Genomic DNA, 19,692 nt, shown 5'->3' with positions numbered 1-19,692 from the left:
GATGATATGCTCCCAGGTTGGTCTTAGTGTAGAGTTTTTACAATAACAGGTTCTGACAGGTGGAAATGGTGATAACAGAAAGAGACAGATGCCAGGAGTAAGGAGGCCGTGAGGTCTATAGAACCAGTTATTTAAATTTGGTATGAGAGCGTAAAGATGTGAAATTTGTGGATCATTTGCTTCTATGGAGGAGGTGTGAAGCCAAATAGACTGCCAGTATGTAAGCATATCATCAATGTTGTTCCTGGAAAATTTCCTAAGAAGTGGGCCGGAGATATTTATAAAGTTGGAGTTTAATAAAGAGTGTATCACTACGTTGGCTGGTGGTGTGCAGGCCACAATGGACCAGGTAGTCAAGTTAAAGGGCAGAAGGTAGGCTCCTTTGGGAATGAGTTTAATTGTAACATAGTTTATCGTCTGCCTGAAGGATTCAACACATTCAAAGTTAAATTTCCTCAATGTATCGAGGGGGCAGTGGCCAAAGATATTGTTATAAACTTTAATGACTGGCCGATAGTAGTCATAGTAGGTGGAGATTTTGGTGTCGTCTAGCAGGGGAAAGATCCTTTTCTTAATAGAGAACAGTTTTCTATGAAAGGTCTGTATTTGGTTCAATTGTGAAGGACTCGTGTCTTCAGAATTGATTGTATCCTCAGACCTTCGTGGTTGGTAAATAGAGCTATCAGTGGGTTGTGCCTCTCTTATGGTATTATCATTTAAGTCAGTGGATAACGCGCTAATATCGACCGACTCAGTTCTACCATCACTGGCAGAGTGGTCCCTAGGTAAAGTAGGGGTGGTGTCGGTAATGCAGGACAAAGTCTGCGACCGACTGGTATCTGGAAAGCGTGTGTGTGGTTTAAAATATGGAGAGATGGGGTTATCTACTGGTGATAAGAGAATGAAGCAAGTTATAGTAATTACCAGTTGGTAAGTTATCCTGGGAGGAAGGTTTATTAATGGTAAGAGGAGGAGTATTAGTATGAGGTGAATTATTTAAAGTTTCATCCTCCTTGTTTCCTTCATTCTTACTTTCCCCTTTTGTTATACTCGTGTCGAGCGTTTTAATAAAATTAAGAGACGACCGTTTTATAATTAATTCGACTGGGGGGCTAATAGAATGTCCAGGAGGGGTCCTGGGTGAGTCCCCTTTTTCTTCCTTGTCTTCCATGATGTTCTCCTTCAGTTCACTGTGTACGATCAGTGAGGTAGCCTGATTAGATGGCTGAGAAGGTTTTAAGGAGGTTGAGGGTATTACTAGTTTTCGTTGAAGATCTGCCGCCGTGTCAGAAGATTCCAGATTCTCGTCAACAGAGTCAGTGAGAAGATTATTTGTCTCAGGTCTGTTAGAGGGTCCAGCAACAGTAGGATCAGAGGAAGCAATAGGGGGGTTTTTGGTAGTAGCATTTGAAATGGAAACATTCAATTTATTATATCTCCTCCTCCTCTTACCATTCCTCTTATTCCTTTTATTGAGAACATTGCCCGCTAATTTTAACAAATGATTGTTTAGGGGGGTATTATTGCTGCTCATTTTCCTATCACGTGTTTTATGAAATTCAAGGAGAATTTTATATACAAGTTTTAGCGCAAGTTATTTGATAAACCCGGAGGTAGATGAACGACGTAATTTCCGCTCCTAAGTTAAAGAGTGGATTGATATTCTGAAACACGAGTTTAAAGAAAAAGATATTTGCAGAGGTTGATAGATTAAGTAATAAAAAATAAATTGAATTATAATTAGGACTACTATTATTGTTTATTTATGTACTTAATGCAAGAAATAGACTAAGTTTTGTAACAGCAACTAGTAGGCTTAGCAAGGTGTCTTTGACGATTTATATGATAAAGGGGTAAGTGTGGATTATGTCACACAGAGTATAAGTTAAAGAGACAAAGAATAGGGGGGGGGTGCATAAGTAAGTGGCAAGCATACAAATTCATAATGATAAAATAAATAAAATTAGGTTAAGTGTTTACCTTAATAGAATGTGCCGGTGATTGCTTATAAGTTTAAATCTCGTAAAGTAGAACAATATTGTATTTCGAGGGTTTGTATGGACCAATGTGAGTTCAGAGTCCACAAATTCCCTGAGTCTTAAAATTGTAGTATAATCCCTCTGTCATCAGGTAAGGATGTATCAAGAGATCAATTGGGAGACTAATGTAGATCAAAACTTATCTTTTAGTATCCCTAAAAGAAAGCCAGTCCAAATAGTAAGCCATGGATTCAAAAGCTGTGAAGAAGAGGTAGAATGAGTACGTGAAAAAGTTTAGTTAAAGAGAGGAGGGGTTTAAGCAAAGATTAGGTGGAATAAGAGAAGAATTTAACGAGCTATCTTGTAGAGATTAGTATGATAAAGTTTAAAATTACAAATGAGGGAGTGTGCGAGTAGTAATCTTTAGTGGAAGGGAGTTCCTTGTTCAAGCATGACAGTGATTAAGCTTTTTCCTCTGTCAAGTTAAAGAGGGGGGAGCAGAAGACAAAATAAACAAAACAAATTACCTTTATAAATCGAGAAGAAAGATGTATTACTCCTGTGATACATTGTACCAAGTTAATTAAGGATCAAGAGACCATTCACAGAGCCATATCAGCACATCCAGTATTATCAAAGATTATCAGACTCAAAGTCATAATAAAATAGTCTCAGCCATTAAGTAAAAACACGTGTAGTAGACTAATGGTTGGAGTCTGACTCATGTATTCAAAGTGTAGCCAGGTGAGGTTGTTGTTCTGGAGCTTAAATTCACAGAAAGGGCAATTCCTGCAAGGCACGCACTATGGCCCACTGAGTTTAAAATTGAGAAGCCTAGGGTGACTTCCAATCGCAATGCCCATTTAAGACGGTACCATTGGTGACCATTGCAGGTGGTTGGAGAATCCCTTAATAGGTAGACTAAGCAGTCAGAGAGTTGTATTTAGAGCTCAAGATAGACCGTGAGAGATTGATAAAAGAGCTTTGAAGGTTAGAATAAATATGGTCCTTTTATTAATTGAAGGTGACCCAGGAACCAAGCTGAGATTATCCTGGATGCTCTAAGAAACGTGAAGTAGATGTAGAATTCTAGAGCCATGCTTAAAGAGGATCTGAGAATCGCAGCATTATGTTTCCCCGTTGTATTAGGGGGTTGTAGGATGCAAAGTGGCAGAAGAGAGGTTTCCAGTTCCCATAAGTAGCGTATTGGTCGATCAAACAATGGTTAGAGGCTAACTTAGATTAAGCACATCTTTTAGTATCCCTAAAAGAGGCTAATCAGTAAAACCATTATTGTACAAGCTGTGAAAAAAGAACAGAATGAGTACCAGAGTAGTTAAAGAGAGGAGGGGTTTAAACGACGAATTAGTGAGAGGTCGGCAAGGTTTCAGTACGGTAGATCACAGAAGAGTCTGTAATGTTGGGAAATTAACTTTGGTGTGAGTAAGTGTGTGAAGAATTAACAGAGGTGTTAGATTGGGAGCTTCTTTTATTTTTTTTTATTTATTTTTTTTTTTTATTTGAATTAAGATCAATAAAACATTAAAAAACAGTATATAAAGAGTTGTTAATCGACATTTTTGATTATTTAGCAAAATTAATGAGTTAAGATCTAAAGTTTAAGAAAGTAAGAGTAAAATAGATATAGATAGAGGAGTGTGTGTGCAGAATTTAATCAGAGGGGGTTCCTTGTTTAAATATAGCAATTATTAATCCTTTTCTATGTCAATTAAAGAGAGCAGGAGCCAAAATTTACCTTTGTGAGTTAAGAAGAACAATGTATTACCCCGATGATACTGAATGCCAATTGATCCAGGGATCAGAGAACCATTTATAAAACCATATCAACACTCTCAGCGTAATTAAAGGTTATGAAGCTTAATCACTATTGGATGGACTAAACCTTCAAGTAAAACTTATGTGGAGTCTGACTCATATATTTAAGTAGTAGCCAAATGTAGTTGACGTTCCAGAGCTAGAATTCACAAGGAGAGCGACTCCTGCAAGGCACGCACTATGGTCCACTGAGTTTAAAATTGAGAAGTCTAGGTTGACTTCCAATTGCGATGCTCATTTAAGACGGTACCACTGGTGTCCATTGTAGGTAGTTGGAGAATCCCTTAATAGGTAGACTAGGCAGTCAGAGAGTTGTATTTAGAGCTCCATATAGACCGTAAGAGATTGATAAGAGAACTTGGAAGGTTAGAATAAATATGGTCCTTTTATTAATTGAAGGTGACCCAAGAACCAAGCTGAGATTATCCTGGATGCTCTAAGAAACGTGAAGTAGATGTAGAATTCTAGAGCCATGCTTAAAGAGGATCTGAGAATCGCAGCATTATGTTTCCCCGTTGTATTATGGGGTTGTAGGATGCAAAGTGGCAGAAGAGAGGTTTCCAGTTCCCAAAAGTAGCGTATTGGTCGGTCAGACAATGGTTGGAGGCTAACTTAGATTAAGCACATCTTTTAGTATCCCTAAAAGAGGCTAATCAGTAAGACCGTTATTGTAGAAGCTGTGAAAAAGGAACAGAATGAGTACAAGAGTGGATTAGTTAAAGGGAGGAGGGGTTTAAAACGACGATTAAGTGAGAGGTCGGCCCGGTTTCAGTAAGGTAGATCAGCGAAAAAGTCTATGATGTTAGGAAATTAACCTTAGTATGAATAGGTGTATGGAGAGTTAACAGAGGTGTTATGTAGAGAGTTTTTTCTTTTTTTTTTTTTTTTTTTTTTGAATTAAAATCAGTAAAGCATTAAAACAGTATAAAGAGTTGTAAATTGACATTTTTGATTGTATAGCAAAATTAGTGAATTAAAATCTAAAGTTTAGGAAAGCAAGAGTAAAATAGATACAGATAGAGGAGTGTGCGTGTAGAATTTTAATCAAAAGGGGTCCCTTTTTTAAATATAGCAATTATTAAGTCTTTTCTATGTCATTTAAAGAGAGCGTAGGCCAAAATTTACCTTTGTGAGTTAAGAAGAACAATGTATTACCCTGGTGATACCATATGCCAATAAGTCCAATTAGTCCAAGGATCAGAGAACCATTTACAGAACCACATCAACACTCTCAGCATAGTTAGAGGTTATCAGGCTTAATCACTATTGAATGGTCTCAACTTTTAAGTAAAGCCTATGTGGAGTCTGACTCATTTATTATAATAATAGCCAAATGTAGTTGACTTTCCAGAGCTCTAATTCACAAGGAGGGCGACTCCTGCAAGGCAGGCACTATGGTCCACTGAGTTTAAATTGAGAAGTCTAGGTTGACTTCCAATTGCTATGCCCATTTGAGACGGTACCATTGGTGACCATTGCAGGTAGTTGGAGAGTCCGTTTATAGGTAGACTAGGCAGTCGAGAGTTGTATTCAGAGCTCCAAGTAGGTTATGAGAGGCTGATATGAGAGCACAGAAGTATGGTCCTGTTATTAGTAAAGGATGGTCCGAAAACGAAGCTGAGATTTGTAAGAAAGCTGTGAAAAAGAGGTGAAATAAGCATGGTAAAGAGTTAAAATGTTTAGGGATGTGTAAAGTATGAAATGGGAGGGTAATTTAGAAATGTGCAAGATACTGATAGAGGAGAGTATGTATAGAATTTAATCAAAGGGAGTTCTTTTGCTCAAAGAGATTATTAATATTTTTTCCTGTCAAATTAGGGGAAGAGAAAACAAGATTTACCTTTATATATAGAGAAGAAAGATGTATTTCTCCAGTGATGTCGTATATCAGTTAATTCAAAGATAAGAAAACTATTTACAGAAGTAACATCAACACAAATAGTATCGTCATAGGTTATCAAGGTTAGAATCACCACAAAACAGTCTCTATCACTCAGTAACTCCCACATAAAGTTCAAACTCAAGCATCCAGATTATAATCGATTGCAGATTGGCATTTTAGAGCTCGAATTCACAAGGAGGGCTACTCCTGCAAGGCACGCACTATGGTCTACTGAGTTTAAATTGAGAAGTCTAGGTTGACTTCTAATTGCTGTGCCCATTTGAGACGGTACCATTGGTGACCATTGCAGGTAGTTGGAGAGTCCCTTTATAGGTAGACTAGGTAGTCGAGAGTTGTATTCAGAGCTCCAAGTAGGTTGTGAGAGGCTAGTATGAGAGCGCAGAAGTATGGTCCTGTTATTAACCGAGTTGAGATTTGCATGAAAGCTGAAAAAAGAGGTGAAATAAGCATGGTGAAGAGCTAAGGTGTTTAGGGGTGTGTAAAGTATAAAATGGGAGGATAGTTTAGAAAAGTGCAAGATGCTGATAGAGGAGAGTATATATAGAATTTAATCAAAGGGAGTTCTTTTGCTCAGAGAGGTTATTAATATTTTTTCCTGTCAAATTAGGGGAAGAAAAAACAAGATTTACCTTTATATACAGAGAAGAAAGATGTATTTCTCCAGTGATGTCGTATATCAGTTAATTAAAAGATAAGAGAACTATTTACAAAAGTAACATCAACACAACTAGTATCGTCATAGGTTATCAAAACTTAGAATCACCACAAAATAGTCTCTATCACTCAGTAACACCCACAAAGTTCAAACTCAAGTATCCAGATTATGATCGATTGCAGATTGGCATTTTAGAGCTCTAATTCACAAGGAGGACGACTCCTGCAAGGCACGCACTATGGTCCACTGAGTTTAAATTGAGAAGTCTAGGTTGACTTCCAATTGCTATGCCCATTTGAGACGGTACCATTGGTGACCATTGCAGGTAGTTGGAGAGTCCCTTTATAGGAAGACTAGGCAGTCGAGAGTTGTATTCAGAGCTCCAAGTAGGTTGTGAGAGGCTAGTATGTGAGCGCAGAAGTATGGTCCTGTTATTAACCAAGTTGAGATATGCATGAAAGCTGTAAAAAGAGGCGAAATAAGCATGGTGAAGAGCTAAGGTGTATAGGGGCGTGTAAAGTATAAAATGGGAGGATAATTTAGAAATGTGCAAAATGTTGATAGAGGAGAGTATATATAGAATTTAATCAAAGGGAGTTCTTTTGCTCAGAGAGGTTATTAATATTTTTTCCTGTCAAATTAGGGGAAGAGAAAACAAGATTTACCTTTATGAATCGAGAAGAAAGATGTATTTCTTCAGTGATGTCGTATATCAGTTAATTCAAGGATAAGAAAACTATTTACAAAAGTACATTAACACAACTAGTATCGTTAGAGGTTATCAAACTTAGAATCACCTCAAAATAAAAAAAAATAGTCTCTATCACTCACATGGAGTGTCGAGCCCAGGAGGTATAACTTCAGCGTTGCCAAGTCCGCCATTTTGAATTACACTACGCTGCATAGTAAGTGGCGAGAACAAAATATACTACTCTACGTGGTATAGCAAGTGTCTAGACTTCAAACTGTAGTTTGAACTGGAAGTATATCTAAGATGCGTTCGAGAATGAATGACTAAATATGATTGGTCAATTTGGAAGGACGTTGACCAATCATGAAAAGTCACTTGCAAAGTAAAAGATTTCGATTACTGTGCCTGCAAAACTGAGAATTTATGCCGAAAATCGTATGCCAATTAACTGAGTACACATAAAATCATATTATTAATTAATTAGGATGAAGAGTAATGTCTTGTATGGAAGGTTCAATCGAGAAAAATTGATCTTTACTAAGACTTTGATAAGCTGAAATTCCATTTTCACAGGATCGGTCTTTGGCGTTTTGACTAGCTTCGTTGGCTGTATTAGCTGCAATTTTCGTCATTAATATGATGATGCATATAACAGAAACTCAATAAAATAATAATGTGATGCATATTTTTCAAAGTTTAGGAAGTAACATAAGCTCTCATTTAAAAATTATTCAACCGATCTTGATTAAATTTTCAACAGTACTTCATAATATTAATAATTTTTGTATGAAATCTAGCTACTTGTTTTTATATATTTATAAATAAAACACTATTTTTATGCAATGAAAATGAAAAGAAGAAAAACATAGTAAGAATAAACATTATTTATTTAAAAGCATATAACTTTTTTACAAATTCAAAGAATTTTCAAATATCGAATATTCAAATAAAAACTATAGATTAAGTTACAAATTTATATATTCTTCTTAAATTTAAGATAATAATTGAAATATCAGTAAATTACGCAATTTCGAGAAACGGGCGTTACATCGGCATAAAGTATTCTGAATCTTCATCGGAAACACCTTCATTTTCATGATCTGTATTTGATGTATTAAAATTGTACATGCTTTGATTGCAATGATCTATCATATCTGCGGATGGTTCAAACAATTTACAAGTACCATTATTCTTAACACATTCCCACGCAGTCAAATTATTTTTTAATGTAGTTGTCTTCATTTTGTTCCTGTTTTTCGTTTTCGTTAAATTAACTTTACTAAAAAGTCGTTCGCACTCAGCGTTTGAATGAGGTAAGCAAAGCAAGTTTAAAACAAATTGAGATAAACTCTTGTACTTTTGTAGGCCCATAACATCTTCATAATTTAATAATTTAACCCAAAAAACATCTATTAACTTTTCATTTGTAATGTTGAGTGGTAGCTGTGCGAAACCTAGTAGACGCCATTCATCATCTACTGATTGACTGGTGAAAGAGGAAGAATCTAAATTACGAGGAAACATTTCAAAAATAGAAGTTAATGTTGGTACAGTTACATGAAATTGGCGATCAATAGCGTTGTGAGGAATAAAACATTCCAATTCTCTCAAACGTAAATCATTAAAATCAAAACGTTTTTGTAACTCTTTGCTTGCTTCTTTCAAAAAATTAAACGTATTCATACGAAAATTCTCTACATGATCCGCTTGTTGTATTATCTCGGGTTTCTGCAATTCAGTATTTACCTTTAAACCTAAATAAATTTCATTTATTGGTAGAAAATGAATCTCGTTATCAGGATCTATGTCCTTCACATTCGTGTTGAGAACATAGCTATTGTCCATATAACAAATTAGAATATCTTTAAATAATTCTGCTGCTTGATTGTAAAGTAATGGAATAATAACTTTTTCAGCCTGAAATAGTAAATTAAATTTTGTAAATTTTGGTAATACCCATTCTAAGAACAAATAATAACATTTCACGAATGGATGAGTTATGGATGAGTAAATTATCTCTGCTGCTGGTAAATGCTGTTCTTCCCACAACTGTGTGAAATACATTTGAAGAGGCTCCCATTGCTCTAAAATTCGATCTACAACTGCTTTTAATGAAAGCCATCGCGTTTGAGCACTATATAACATTTTATGCACTTCAGCATCCAACAAAATTTGAAATTCCTTAAATTGATGTTGCCGCTTACTACTAAGTTTAAAAAAATTATAAATATTGCGCCCTAAATCTTCACATTCACGTGGTAATGTTTTACAAGCATAATTCGCACATAAATGTGCAGTATGACATATGCACTTCAAAATAGTAATATTAGGACAATCATTTCTAAATCTAGACGCTACTGAATTATGTGAACCCATCATACTATTGCATCCGTCTGAACCAAATCCGGTTATATTTTCTAAAGGAATGTTGCAAACAGTGAATGAATTAATAATATTGTTATATAAATTTTCTGCTGTTTCATTGCTATCTTCATCTCTATAAATTTCTATTAAATCCCATAAAGCGCAACGAATACGTTGTATTTCTGCATCGAAAAATCTAACAATAATGCAAATTACTTTAATATTGGAGACGTCTGTACTTTCGTCTGTCATTATACTGAATTTGCGTTTTTGTAAAGTAATACATAATTTATTATTATACGAAGATGCTATTACACCTGTCATAGCGGTTAATTTTGTTCTTCCCAAACGTAACATTTTGCAAACATCTACATCCTGAAAACAATGTTTTAATAGAGGTATTAGATGATCTACTATACGATACGCTATGTTATGTTCTGCAAAGAATCCTGTCAAAATTAATTCGATTCTTGTTACTTTTTTTTGAATTTCTAAAGCAGTTTCCACGGTGTCCAAACTATTTGAGCTACTTGTACGCCTCATCAAATCCAAATGTTTTTTACTTCGAGCGTGTTTTCGTAATGTATGATAGTGCGCCGAAATGGAAGATTCGCACATGGAGCATAATGCTTTCTTGTTGGAAGCGTGAGGCTGAACCCAATCTTTCAAAGCAGGATCCGTTTCCCAAACCTTTCGATACGTTTGACCCCTGCTTTCAGACAGGGCATTTACTGAAAATTCTTGCTCGCCTTCCATTATCAAAATCCTTTAAAGAAATATCAACGAAATTGTTACAAATTTAAAAAATAAAGAATGTTAGTAGAAGCGACGAAAAGAGATTTTATGTAACAAACTTACCCCTATTTTTCTGATATATGCTTCAAATGTATTTCACCGATGTTATTGATAATCCACTTATCGAACACTTATTTAATTCGAACAAAGGACGGTTTTACGATACTTTGCTTTACCGCTACAGTTCGTTTTAATCTGGGGATTAAACCATAAACCGTATTTCTTTGGATTACAAAGAGATTTTTATTATCGATGATTTGTATATTCGGGATACCGTCTGTGTCACTAAGCGTAATTGGAAAGAATATGGTAGTTGAATGATGTAGTTTAATTTAAAGCTTATATTTTGCTTTATTTATCACTTTTACTATTTTTAAAAATGTTTTCACACAATTACACTAAACTTCACCAAAATAATCAGTAAATTAAGAAATGAATTTAAACTAATTATCGATTTTCGCTGATTCGCTTAGAGCAAAAACTTAAAAACCAAGACCAAAGACGAAACAGCCAAAAAGACATTGTCTAAGGGCTAACGAGGGCTTTTAATGAATTATCCCTCCTTGAGAAGAAAAGGAAGGGGTCCATCGTCCACCCTGTGGACCAATCAGATCTTCAGTTTAGCGAATGTTGTTCCTTTGCTGAGGAAATTGTTGGTACACGGAGTAGGGATGGTTAAGGATATTTTTTCTGGACGGGAAGTACCTCTTTTACGTCACAGGAAGATTTATCCTAGAAACAAAGTTGGCGATGACAGGATGTTTACATCGCAGGATGGGTTTTCGTAGATAGTCATAAAAAAAGATAAACTCCCGGGTGGCTCATTTGCACCGCAGATGGATTTCCCCGTATGTAAAAAGAAACGTCTCAAAAAGGGTAAATTCTGTAGACATTTCTTGGTTTATTGCTCTATAAGCGATAATGCAGATAGAGAAGGTATAGGGATGCCCTCTTTGCACCCAGGATAGGAATGTTTACTCTTATGTATATTCCATTTTAAATTTAAGTTTTAATAGTTAGGGGAGAGTGAGTCTAAATAATCCCTAGAGGTAAAATGATCACTGAGGGTTTTATGGAAACTATTAATAGGTGAAATCTTTGTACCTCTGGACAGTTTTGTTCAATTTGCTATAATTCAGTGTCAAATAATTATTTGGACTATTTTATTTTTTTGTTGCATACATTGCCTATTTATCTTTGAAAATATATAATGAAAATTTAGATGTGTTGGATTGATTGAAAAATGTAATAAAATGTAATCAAATTTACAGATGTCCAAAGGTACAAACCTCATTTGTACCTTTGGAAAGCTAATGAAAATCATTAAGAAATACATGTAACTCACTTATAAATGAAATTGTTTTGTTTCAAATTAATATTTAATACATTTTACATTGATATTCATATTCTTTCACATATGTTTCACATGTATTGTCGAAAGTAGTGCAGGTCTCCTAAATTAAGTAAAAATTCGCAAATTATATTGTGTTACTAGTCTGAAAATCACAAGGGGAACGACTAATTCCTATTTGTAGTCGAGCATTCGTATTTACAATTTTTTGTATACGAATGCATTATCAAAAAGCGGTATACGCTGTTCACATTTCTAGCTGTCAAAAGTTATACATGTAGACATGTCCGAAGGTAGAAGCCAGGGCATATTACAATATAAATTTTCATAAAAATTGCACTTGTTAAGATTACAATTTGCAATGAATACCAGCTTGCATCCAATTAAAAATAATAATAAGAAACAAATCGAAAAGAAATTTATCTTGCCGTATACAATAATTATATAACTAAATATATTAACTCATAGAATTTTAATTTTCATAAGAAATCCAGGGCGGTTATAAAAGTAATACTTATTAAAGCGAGATGACTAATAGCAAACCAGAAATATAATAGTTTCGCTTTTTTTAACAATAAATTTTGGTCGATCAATAAATTTTATGTTATTGTTTAAATAATAATAGCCTATCTAGAGGTACAAGAATATCCGTTAAAAAATTAATTACTTTTAAATAAAAATTTTTAAATACATAATATATACTAATGTTTATTTTTAATACGTTAAAAGTGAGGAAAGCGAGAAGGAGGAAAATAACTGTTTTTGCTTTCATTATCTGAAATAATTATAATATTATATTTTTATTTCTTTGTTTAGTTATTATGATTAAATGCTAATTTAGCTCTATTACAATGAAATGACTTCTTTTGGGTTTTATCTATTTTTATTTCTATGTTGTTTTTCAATTTTACAATTATTATATAATTAATATTATGCTTATGAATATAACAAATTTTTTATTATTATTATGATTATTTTAATGGTTAAATATTTTTATATTAAATGCTAATTATTGCTATTTTTCGGAATTCGGTATATATTGAAAATGTATTTCCCTATTCGCATGGTTTGAAAGAGATAGGGTTGTTTTACCTGCTTATTTATGGTAGGGATGGTTGGTATAAAACGGGTTGAAAGTGTCGGTATGGTCTTAGTTTCTATGAATATTCGAAACGTGTAGTACTTGCTTTGTGTCGTATTGAATTTTTTACAAAGTGAAAAAAGAAACGAGAAATGGCTTATTCCATGGACATACAGAAATTAAATGCGAGCATGCAGAAAATGAAAAGAAACGGATACAATGGGCCCTTTTTCAAGCGAGGTAAATAAAAAAATATTATTATTGTTATCATTGTGTTCTTTCCTTGTTTTGTCGGGTATGTATGTATATCTTATGTATTCGTGTATTTAAATTCGCAGTTGTCACAATAGATTTAAATTATAAGACCTACATGCAGCGAGTAAGATCCGAAAGGAAGCAGGAGCAGGAAAATTGGGAGAAACAATGTTCAGTAGGATATGATTGCTTTCAACTGGATTTTGACTTTTTCGGCATACGGTGGTTACAAAGTGGACATTTAATCGATTGGAACCCTCAATTTTATAATGGAAGAGATGAAGAGTTATGGTTGGAAAGAGAGGAAGTTATTAATTTTCATAGATTAATATGTGATTATCTTTAATTAAGTGTGTATTTGTTGTATGTGTAAATGGTAATAAATATTTACAATGAAGGATATAATTGAGATTTTGTGCCTTCCTTTAAAAATGTTTCCTTGGAAATTCCTTCATTATGATATTCTTCCTTAGAAGAACCTTCCTTTGCAGACCCTTCTTTGGAAGTTCCCTCGTTAGAATTTTTCTCGTTACTTATACTTAGCGTGGTTAGTGTAGGTGAGGTGTGTAGTTCGTTGTTTTGTGTTATAGCTTCTATGTTTGAATTGTTGTTGTAACTTATGACTCTGATTCCTCGTCTAAGGTGAAGTAAGAGATTAGTTATCGAATCCCAAACGGCGCCAACTAAATATAGACTCCAGCCGTAAACAGCATGGAGTGCGTATCCATGAATTAACGTATCGATTATGAATTTTATTATTTTTCCTACCATCCAAATACCCATGACAATAGCACTTAAATTTCCGATTTTCTCAAAAACGTTAAATATTTTGTTCCACGTTTCTTTGATCGTACTCTGTAGAGCTTCTTTATCTAATAATGTATTTAATTGTAACCCGTGATTTTGAGAGTAATGACCCGTGGCTTCTCTAGCAATTGTGTTCAATACAGTTGGCTTCTCAAGTGGGAACATAATAACTTCTTTTAATTGCTTTATATCTTTATCTGAGTATATACCACCTGATGCGAGGTTAATAGGAGCTTCATAAGTCCAGTTTATATTTAGGTTTGATGCAATTACTTCAGGAGGAATTACTCTATGAATTTCGGGTGATAATTTTATCCATTGATCATTAACGTAATACATTGGTGCTACTATTTTGTTACATTGAATTTTATTCGCCGTGTTCACTAGGATTCGAGTCACAGGTGTCATAAATAGGCTAATATTTCCACGCGAAACTGGTAATTCTTGATAGCATTCTTTTGTTTCGCGGACCGTAACCTCAACTGGCAGACATTTCGAAATATGTACTGTTTCGCCGGCCCTGTAGGACATGTACCCCTTTTTTTTCATAAAAGAGTAAGCAAAATCTGCTGGGCGAATCGCCTGAGTACTTAATTCTGTTCTTAGTAACTGATTACTTAATTCGCAATGTTTCACTGCTACTTCATTGTACAGGTTTATTATTTGATGTCGCATATGTCTTTCGAGAAAAATTAATTTTGAATTTAGATACACGAAAATATCTAAGTTTTTTAGATCATATTCGAGGTCATGAAAGAAATGATGTTCGGTAGATCCATCAATGATAAATAATTTGGGGTGTTCTGTTTTTGTAATGGGGTAACCGCATATCTTCTCCGAACCTCGGCTGGCTAATGCGAAGCTTACGGAATCGCTGGCAACGGAAAAGACCGTTTCCTTCTTCTCTTTGTCAATAGTCTTATTTGCAGGTCCCTCGTATAAAATCGAGAATGATTTAGAATTACAGTTTGTTTGCTTGACTTCCCAATAGGTATTTCCACCCTCAGAGTCCATGCAAGATTCCGATGTAAAGCCGCATCTGATTCCCGAACGAAGAATTATTTCATTTTTTTCCAAATTTACCGAAGCTTGGTAATCTGTCATTGTGAATTTGATTTGTCCAAATACGACCACACTATTCCACGAACCGTAATAATCTGAGTAATATTCTCCTGCACAAGTTCCGTCACTCGCAAGAGAACCCGCTAATGTTATTGGTCTACTAATGGTTTGATTTATTATAATTTGATCGAATGTTGCTCTTCTAGTTGAAAATGATTTAGTGTTATGTATTTTTATGCATTCATCTTTGGCTACTTCTTCAATATATCCTATTAATCCCTCATTGACTGCGGATACATGTGAATACATACCGCATCGTAATACTGTTCTCAGAATTTCTATTTTACACTGCTTGACATGAATTGAAGAAAAATCTTTGATCTGCAGTAATTGTATGGCAGTGTCAGTAACTTGAGGATCAGATATTGGTTTATTGCAATCCCTTATATGTAGAGTATCTAAGGTAGTAATGTTAATAGACGGCATTCCACAATCATATGCAATGAAGCTCTTGGTCAGTTGTAAGTGGAGGGACGCGAGAAGGAGAAAAATAGCTGCTTCCCCTTTCATTATCTGAAACAGTTAAAATATTATATTTTTATTTTTTTGCTTAGTTATTAGGATTAAATGCAACGTTAAGTCTAACTTAATGAATTAAATTATTTTTGTTCTTATCTATTTCTATTTCTATGTGTTGTTTTACAATTTAGGAATACTTATGTTATAGTATGAGGCACTTTATAATTATCAATTATTTTTCCTGACTTAAGATATTTAATGAAATATATTTGTGTACCGAATTTAAACTGTACTGGATTTATTTTTCTATCATAGTAATTTTTAGATTGTAATTTAGCTGCCTCTGGCGATGAAAAAATAATGTTATAACATGTTTTTTTCCAGATTTTCCAATGTTTTAACAAAATTATCCTAGATAAGATATGCTGAATCATTATCCATTATGGATAGTATACAAATTTAATATTTTTCTGTTTGTTCTATTTTTATTTCTCCAATGTTGAATTTTTCAAATGAATTTCGTGGGAATGTTGTTTTGATTTTTACTAAGTAAAGTTCCGTATGTTTTTGCTAAACATATGATTATATCTTTCCTCATTAATAAGTTATCCTGAGTATAGATTACGTAATTATTTGTCTTCTTTGAGCTATTATTGCATTTTGATTGGTCTAAATTAATGTTTGTTTCGATGTAAGAATTTAAATTGTTTGTCGTATTTTTCTAAAGTGTAATATCTTGCGTGTTATAGAAATTTGAAAAATTGAAGGGTAAGGAAGTATCTCATTGTGCTATGAGAGAAGGTTTTTTGCTGCTAGTTTTTATGGGTAAAGGTATAGCATTTGTAGGTATATTATTGTTTCATACACTAGGTTAATATTTGTGTCGGGTCTGCTATCGGCTATTACTGAGCCTTTTGCTTCCTCGATAGGTACATTCTCATCCGATATTTCATTATTAGGAAAAACTTACTTTGTTTACTGGAAGTTTTTTTATATTTATGGTTTTATCATTTTATTTTCTATGATAAATAACTCATCTCCAATTTTTTTTTTCCTTGAGAATAAAATTTTCTCAATACTATCTATAGGGATGAATAATAAGGTGAAACAAATGACTCGATAATTTCTATTTTATTGAGATCTGCTACTTGTTTCTGTACTTTTGTGTAAGAGGATATTTGTATTGTCTAGTGTTTACAGGTTCACTGCCGTTCAAAAGTTTAAGACCACTTGAGAAATTTGGTTCAAAATCAGTGACTTCTCTAAACCTGCATAACACCGTAATGAGGAAAGATACGATAAAATTCAAAAAACCGTTGGAAAACTGATAAAGTTCTACATACAATGGAATTAGCTCAATGAACGAAAAACGTGTACTTGTCGAATTACAATTAAAGAAAAATGCTGCTAAATATAAAATTTTTAATTTTTCGTTACGTCAATTCAACTTATTCTAGCACTTGCAATAAGTATGGTAATTATGTGAAACTTTGGTGACATAAAGTTCAAAATTTCAGCTTTAATTTGAACCATCAAACGTCACGATATTCATTGTATTTCCTTATTCTTATAACTTTTTTCTGAGTAATGTCGATAAAAATTTTTAAGCAAAAAGCAACTGCCCTAGATTTTGAAACAATTTCGGATTGAAAAATCCGACGGTATTTAACGACCTTTTCTACTAGTTTCATATTGCACTTTTATTCAGTTAAAAGAAATATGATCTTTGTAAATCTTAGAATTAATATTTACATTTGGTTAATCATTACTTTACTTTTGTTGATTTAATTTAAAAATTAATGGTTTTTTTGTTAATTTAATGAAAGTGCAATATGAAAAAAGTAAAATAGGGAGTTTAATACCGACGGATTCTTCAATATGAAATTGTTTCAAATTCTTAGGCAGTTGCTTTTTGGTTAAAAATTTTTCTCGACATTACTCAGAAAAAAGTTATGAGAATAAGGAAATACAATAAATATCGTGACGTTTGATGGCTCAAATTAAAGCTGAAACTTTGAACTTTATGTCTCCAAAGTTTCACATAATTATCATACTTATTGCAAGTGCTAGAATAAGTTGAATTGACGTAACGAAAAATTGAAAATTTTAAATTTAGCAGCATTTTTCTTTAATTGTAATTCGACAAGTACACGTTTTGCGTGAATTTAGCTAATTCCATTGTATGTAGAACTTTATCAGTTTTCCAACGGTTTTTTGAATTTTATTGTATCTTTCCTCATTACGATGTTATGCGGGTTTAGAGAAGTCACTGATTTTGAACCAAATTTCTCAAGTGGTCTTAAACTTTTGAACGGCAGTGTATTTCATCTTTAGTAAGGATAGTATGTGCGTTAATGTCTGTGTGTGTTTGTAGCTTGCAAAGGTTTACCTGGTAAATCAACCCATTTTAAAACAACCTTTACTTAAATAATGGCAATGGTATATTCGCGGAGAAAAATCGCTCTGAAACTTGAGACATCCTAACTAGCTGTATATGAGTGTAGTGTCACGACGGTGGTATAGCCATGATTTTTTCTACTTTTATATATACTTGTGCCGTCGAGGCACTAATGTGTCTCTTGATATATGTTTGATTGTATTCGCTAAGTAGGTTAATTACATGGACTTTTTCCTCATCGTTTAGATGGTCTAATTCTAACAGTTCTTAATAGTTTATTTTGCCTGTCGGATAATATTTGAGCATCCACTACAACATCGTGTATTGACCTATATTACTCTTTCAAATATGTCCAAATACCTGTTGTTAAAATGGGAAAATTTTGTTCTATAATTAATTTTTCAATTATTGCATTTTGAATATTCAAACCATTTATTTCTGCAAAATCATTTATACTGTGAGCAAAACTTTTAATATTCTCGTCGACTGTGCTTACAGAGTCTAATATAGTTCAAGGTTAAAATTACAATAATTCGTCAAAAGAGCTGATATTTATGGTTTTACCTAATATATATTTTTAAAATAATGCTCAGAATTTTTTTATATATTGATTTGTTTATTTCGAAATTGATTTTTTACTTGTAAGGAATATTTTTTAATAGCTGATAAAATTAGTTTTTTTCCGGTATGTTGATTAAATATGGTCTCAATTCAGAAAGTTTCTTTAGACAGATTATTAAAGGACACCCAAAAAAAGTTTCATCGAAGTTTGGTATGTTTTTCCAAGAAATATTTAATTGGCTCATTATATAAATAGAATCTATAGATTTTTAAGAATCGCTTGATAAATTGAATACAGTAATATTTTCCATTAATATTTTATTTATACTGGTATCTTAACTTAATGTACTTTTAAGACTTACGATTTAGCAGTTATTACGCAGTGAAGAAAAGAGAGATCAGCGTGTAGGATGATTTCTTCCAATATTGAATCGTAGTGAAGTTTAAAGAGTAGTAGATCTCAGGTAGCGACTATGAATTCCAAGTTCTGCTGACTTTCCGGATTTACAAATCGTCGATGTTGTTTTAATGTTGATGATTCCAAAACGGAATCCACCGCTAACACAAAAAATTTGAAGTTGTTACGTCCTGAAAAGGACGGTTTTACGATACTCTGATTTATGGCTAGAGTCCGTTTTAATCTGGGGATGAAACCCTACAACGTTTCTATTTGCATTAGAAACAGATGTTAATTGTTGAATTACACTAAACTTCACCACAGAAATCAGTAAATTCAAAAATGAATTTAAACTAATTCAGCAATGTAGCTAATATAGATGAACTAATAGTGCGTAACAAAAAAATAATATAATACACTGAGAGCAAAAACGTAAAAGTTAAGCTCAAAAAGGAAAAAGCCAAAAATACATCGCCTAAGGGCTGACAAGGGTTTTTAAGTAACCAACCCTCTGTAGGAAGAAAAGGAAGGGGTCCAGCTTCGCCACTCTGGACCAATCAGATTTTCATTTTAGAGAATATCGCTGCGTTGCTGAGGAAGTTTTTAGTGCAAGAAGTGGGGAAGGCTGCAGGATGTTTTTCAGGTGGGAAGTAGATCTTCTACGTCACAGGAAGATTTCTCATATAGAGAGATTTGGCGAGGTAAAGGAAAAATCCTACAGCAGGATGTTTACGTAACAGGATGGGTCTTCGTGTTTTCTCTTCTTGGACATCCTTTTCCACACATCGGAAATCCCATCTGCGACGCAGCAGAGCCACCCTTGAGTTTCTCTTTTTTTTTTTACTATCTACGAAGCTTCGTAGATAGTAAAAAAAAAAGAGAAACTCGCGGGTGGCTCTGCTGCGTCGCAGATATGATTTCCGGTGTGTGGAAAAGGATGTTCAATAAGGGAAAATTTTATAGACGGTTCGTGGTTTATTAGTGTATAAGAGATAATTCAGGTAGAGAAGTTATGGTATGCTCTCTATGTACCCAGGA

General features: G+C 33.7%; 2 protein-coding genes across 5 annotated transcripts; both read right to left on the bottom strand.

The window, feature by feature from the left end:
* Positions 1-543: 543 nt before the first annotated feature.
* Positions 544-7,247, bottom strand: LOC136776393 (uncharacterized). Of its 4 annotated transcripts, none has more exons than XM_066731887.1 (8): positions 7,039-7,247; positions 6,348-6,834; positions 5,656-6,143; positions 4,941-5,450; positions 3,736-4,492; positions 2,507-3,281; positions 1,981-2,237; positions 544-1,664 (listed from the first exon to the last, which is right to left on the bottom strand). In XM_066731887.1, the coding sequence occupies exon 8, from the start codon at positions 1,532-1,534 to the stop codon at positions 881-883; it is 654 nt and encodes a 217-aa protein (XP_066587984.1). In that variant the 5' UTR covers positions 1,535-1,664; positions 1,981-2,237; positions 2,507-3,281; positions 3,736-4,492; positions 4,941-5,450; positions 5,656-6,143; positions 6,348-6,834; positions 7,039-7,247; the 3' UTR covers positions 544-880. The 4 variants fall into 4 exon arrangements, with proteins under 4 accessions (XP_066587984.1, XP_066587985.1, XP_066587987.1 ...); XM_066731888.1 differs by having other exon boundaries at positions 1,981-2,194; XM_066731890.1 differs by lacking the exon at positions 1,981-2,237.
* Positions 7,248-8,108: 861 nt separating this feature from the next.
* Positions 8,109-10,184, bottom strand: LOC136776154 (zinc finger protein 862-like). The gene has a single exon (XM_066731530.1). It carries the CDS (start codon positions 10,182-10,184, stop codon positions 8,109-8,111), a length of 2,076 nt encoding a protein of 691 aa, XP_066587627.1.
* Between the last annotated feature and the right edge of the window lie 9,508 nt (positions 10,185-19,692).

The sequence above is a fragment of the Prorops nasuta genome, unplaced genomic scaffold, assembly GCF_024137725.1.
Source record: "Prorops nasuta isolate Cenicafe-Biocafe unplaced genomic scaffold, Cenicafe_Pnas_1.2 PNAS00009, whole genome shotgun sequence".
Classification (NCBI taxonomy): Eukaryota; Metazoa; Arthropoda; class Insecta; order Hymenoptera; family Bethylidae; genus Prorops; species Prorops nasuta.
This window is presented reverse-complemented; position numbering and strand designations above follow the sequence as displayed.

What these genes read in the sequence shown, in the direction of transcription:
- LOC136776393 (XM_066731887.1), bottom strand. Translation starts at nt 1,534, where the DNA reads ATGAGCAGCAATAATACCCCCCTAAACAATCATTTGTTAAAATTAGCG.
- LOC136776154 (XM_066731530.1), bottom strand. Translation starts at nt 10,184, where the DNA reads ATGGAAGGCGAGCAAGAATTTTCAGTAAATGCCCTGTCTGAAAGCAGG.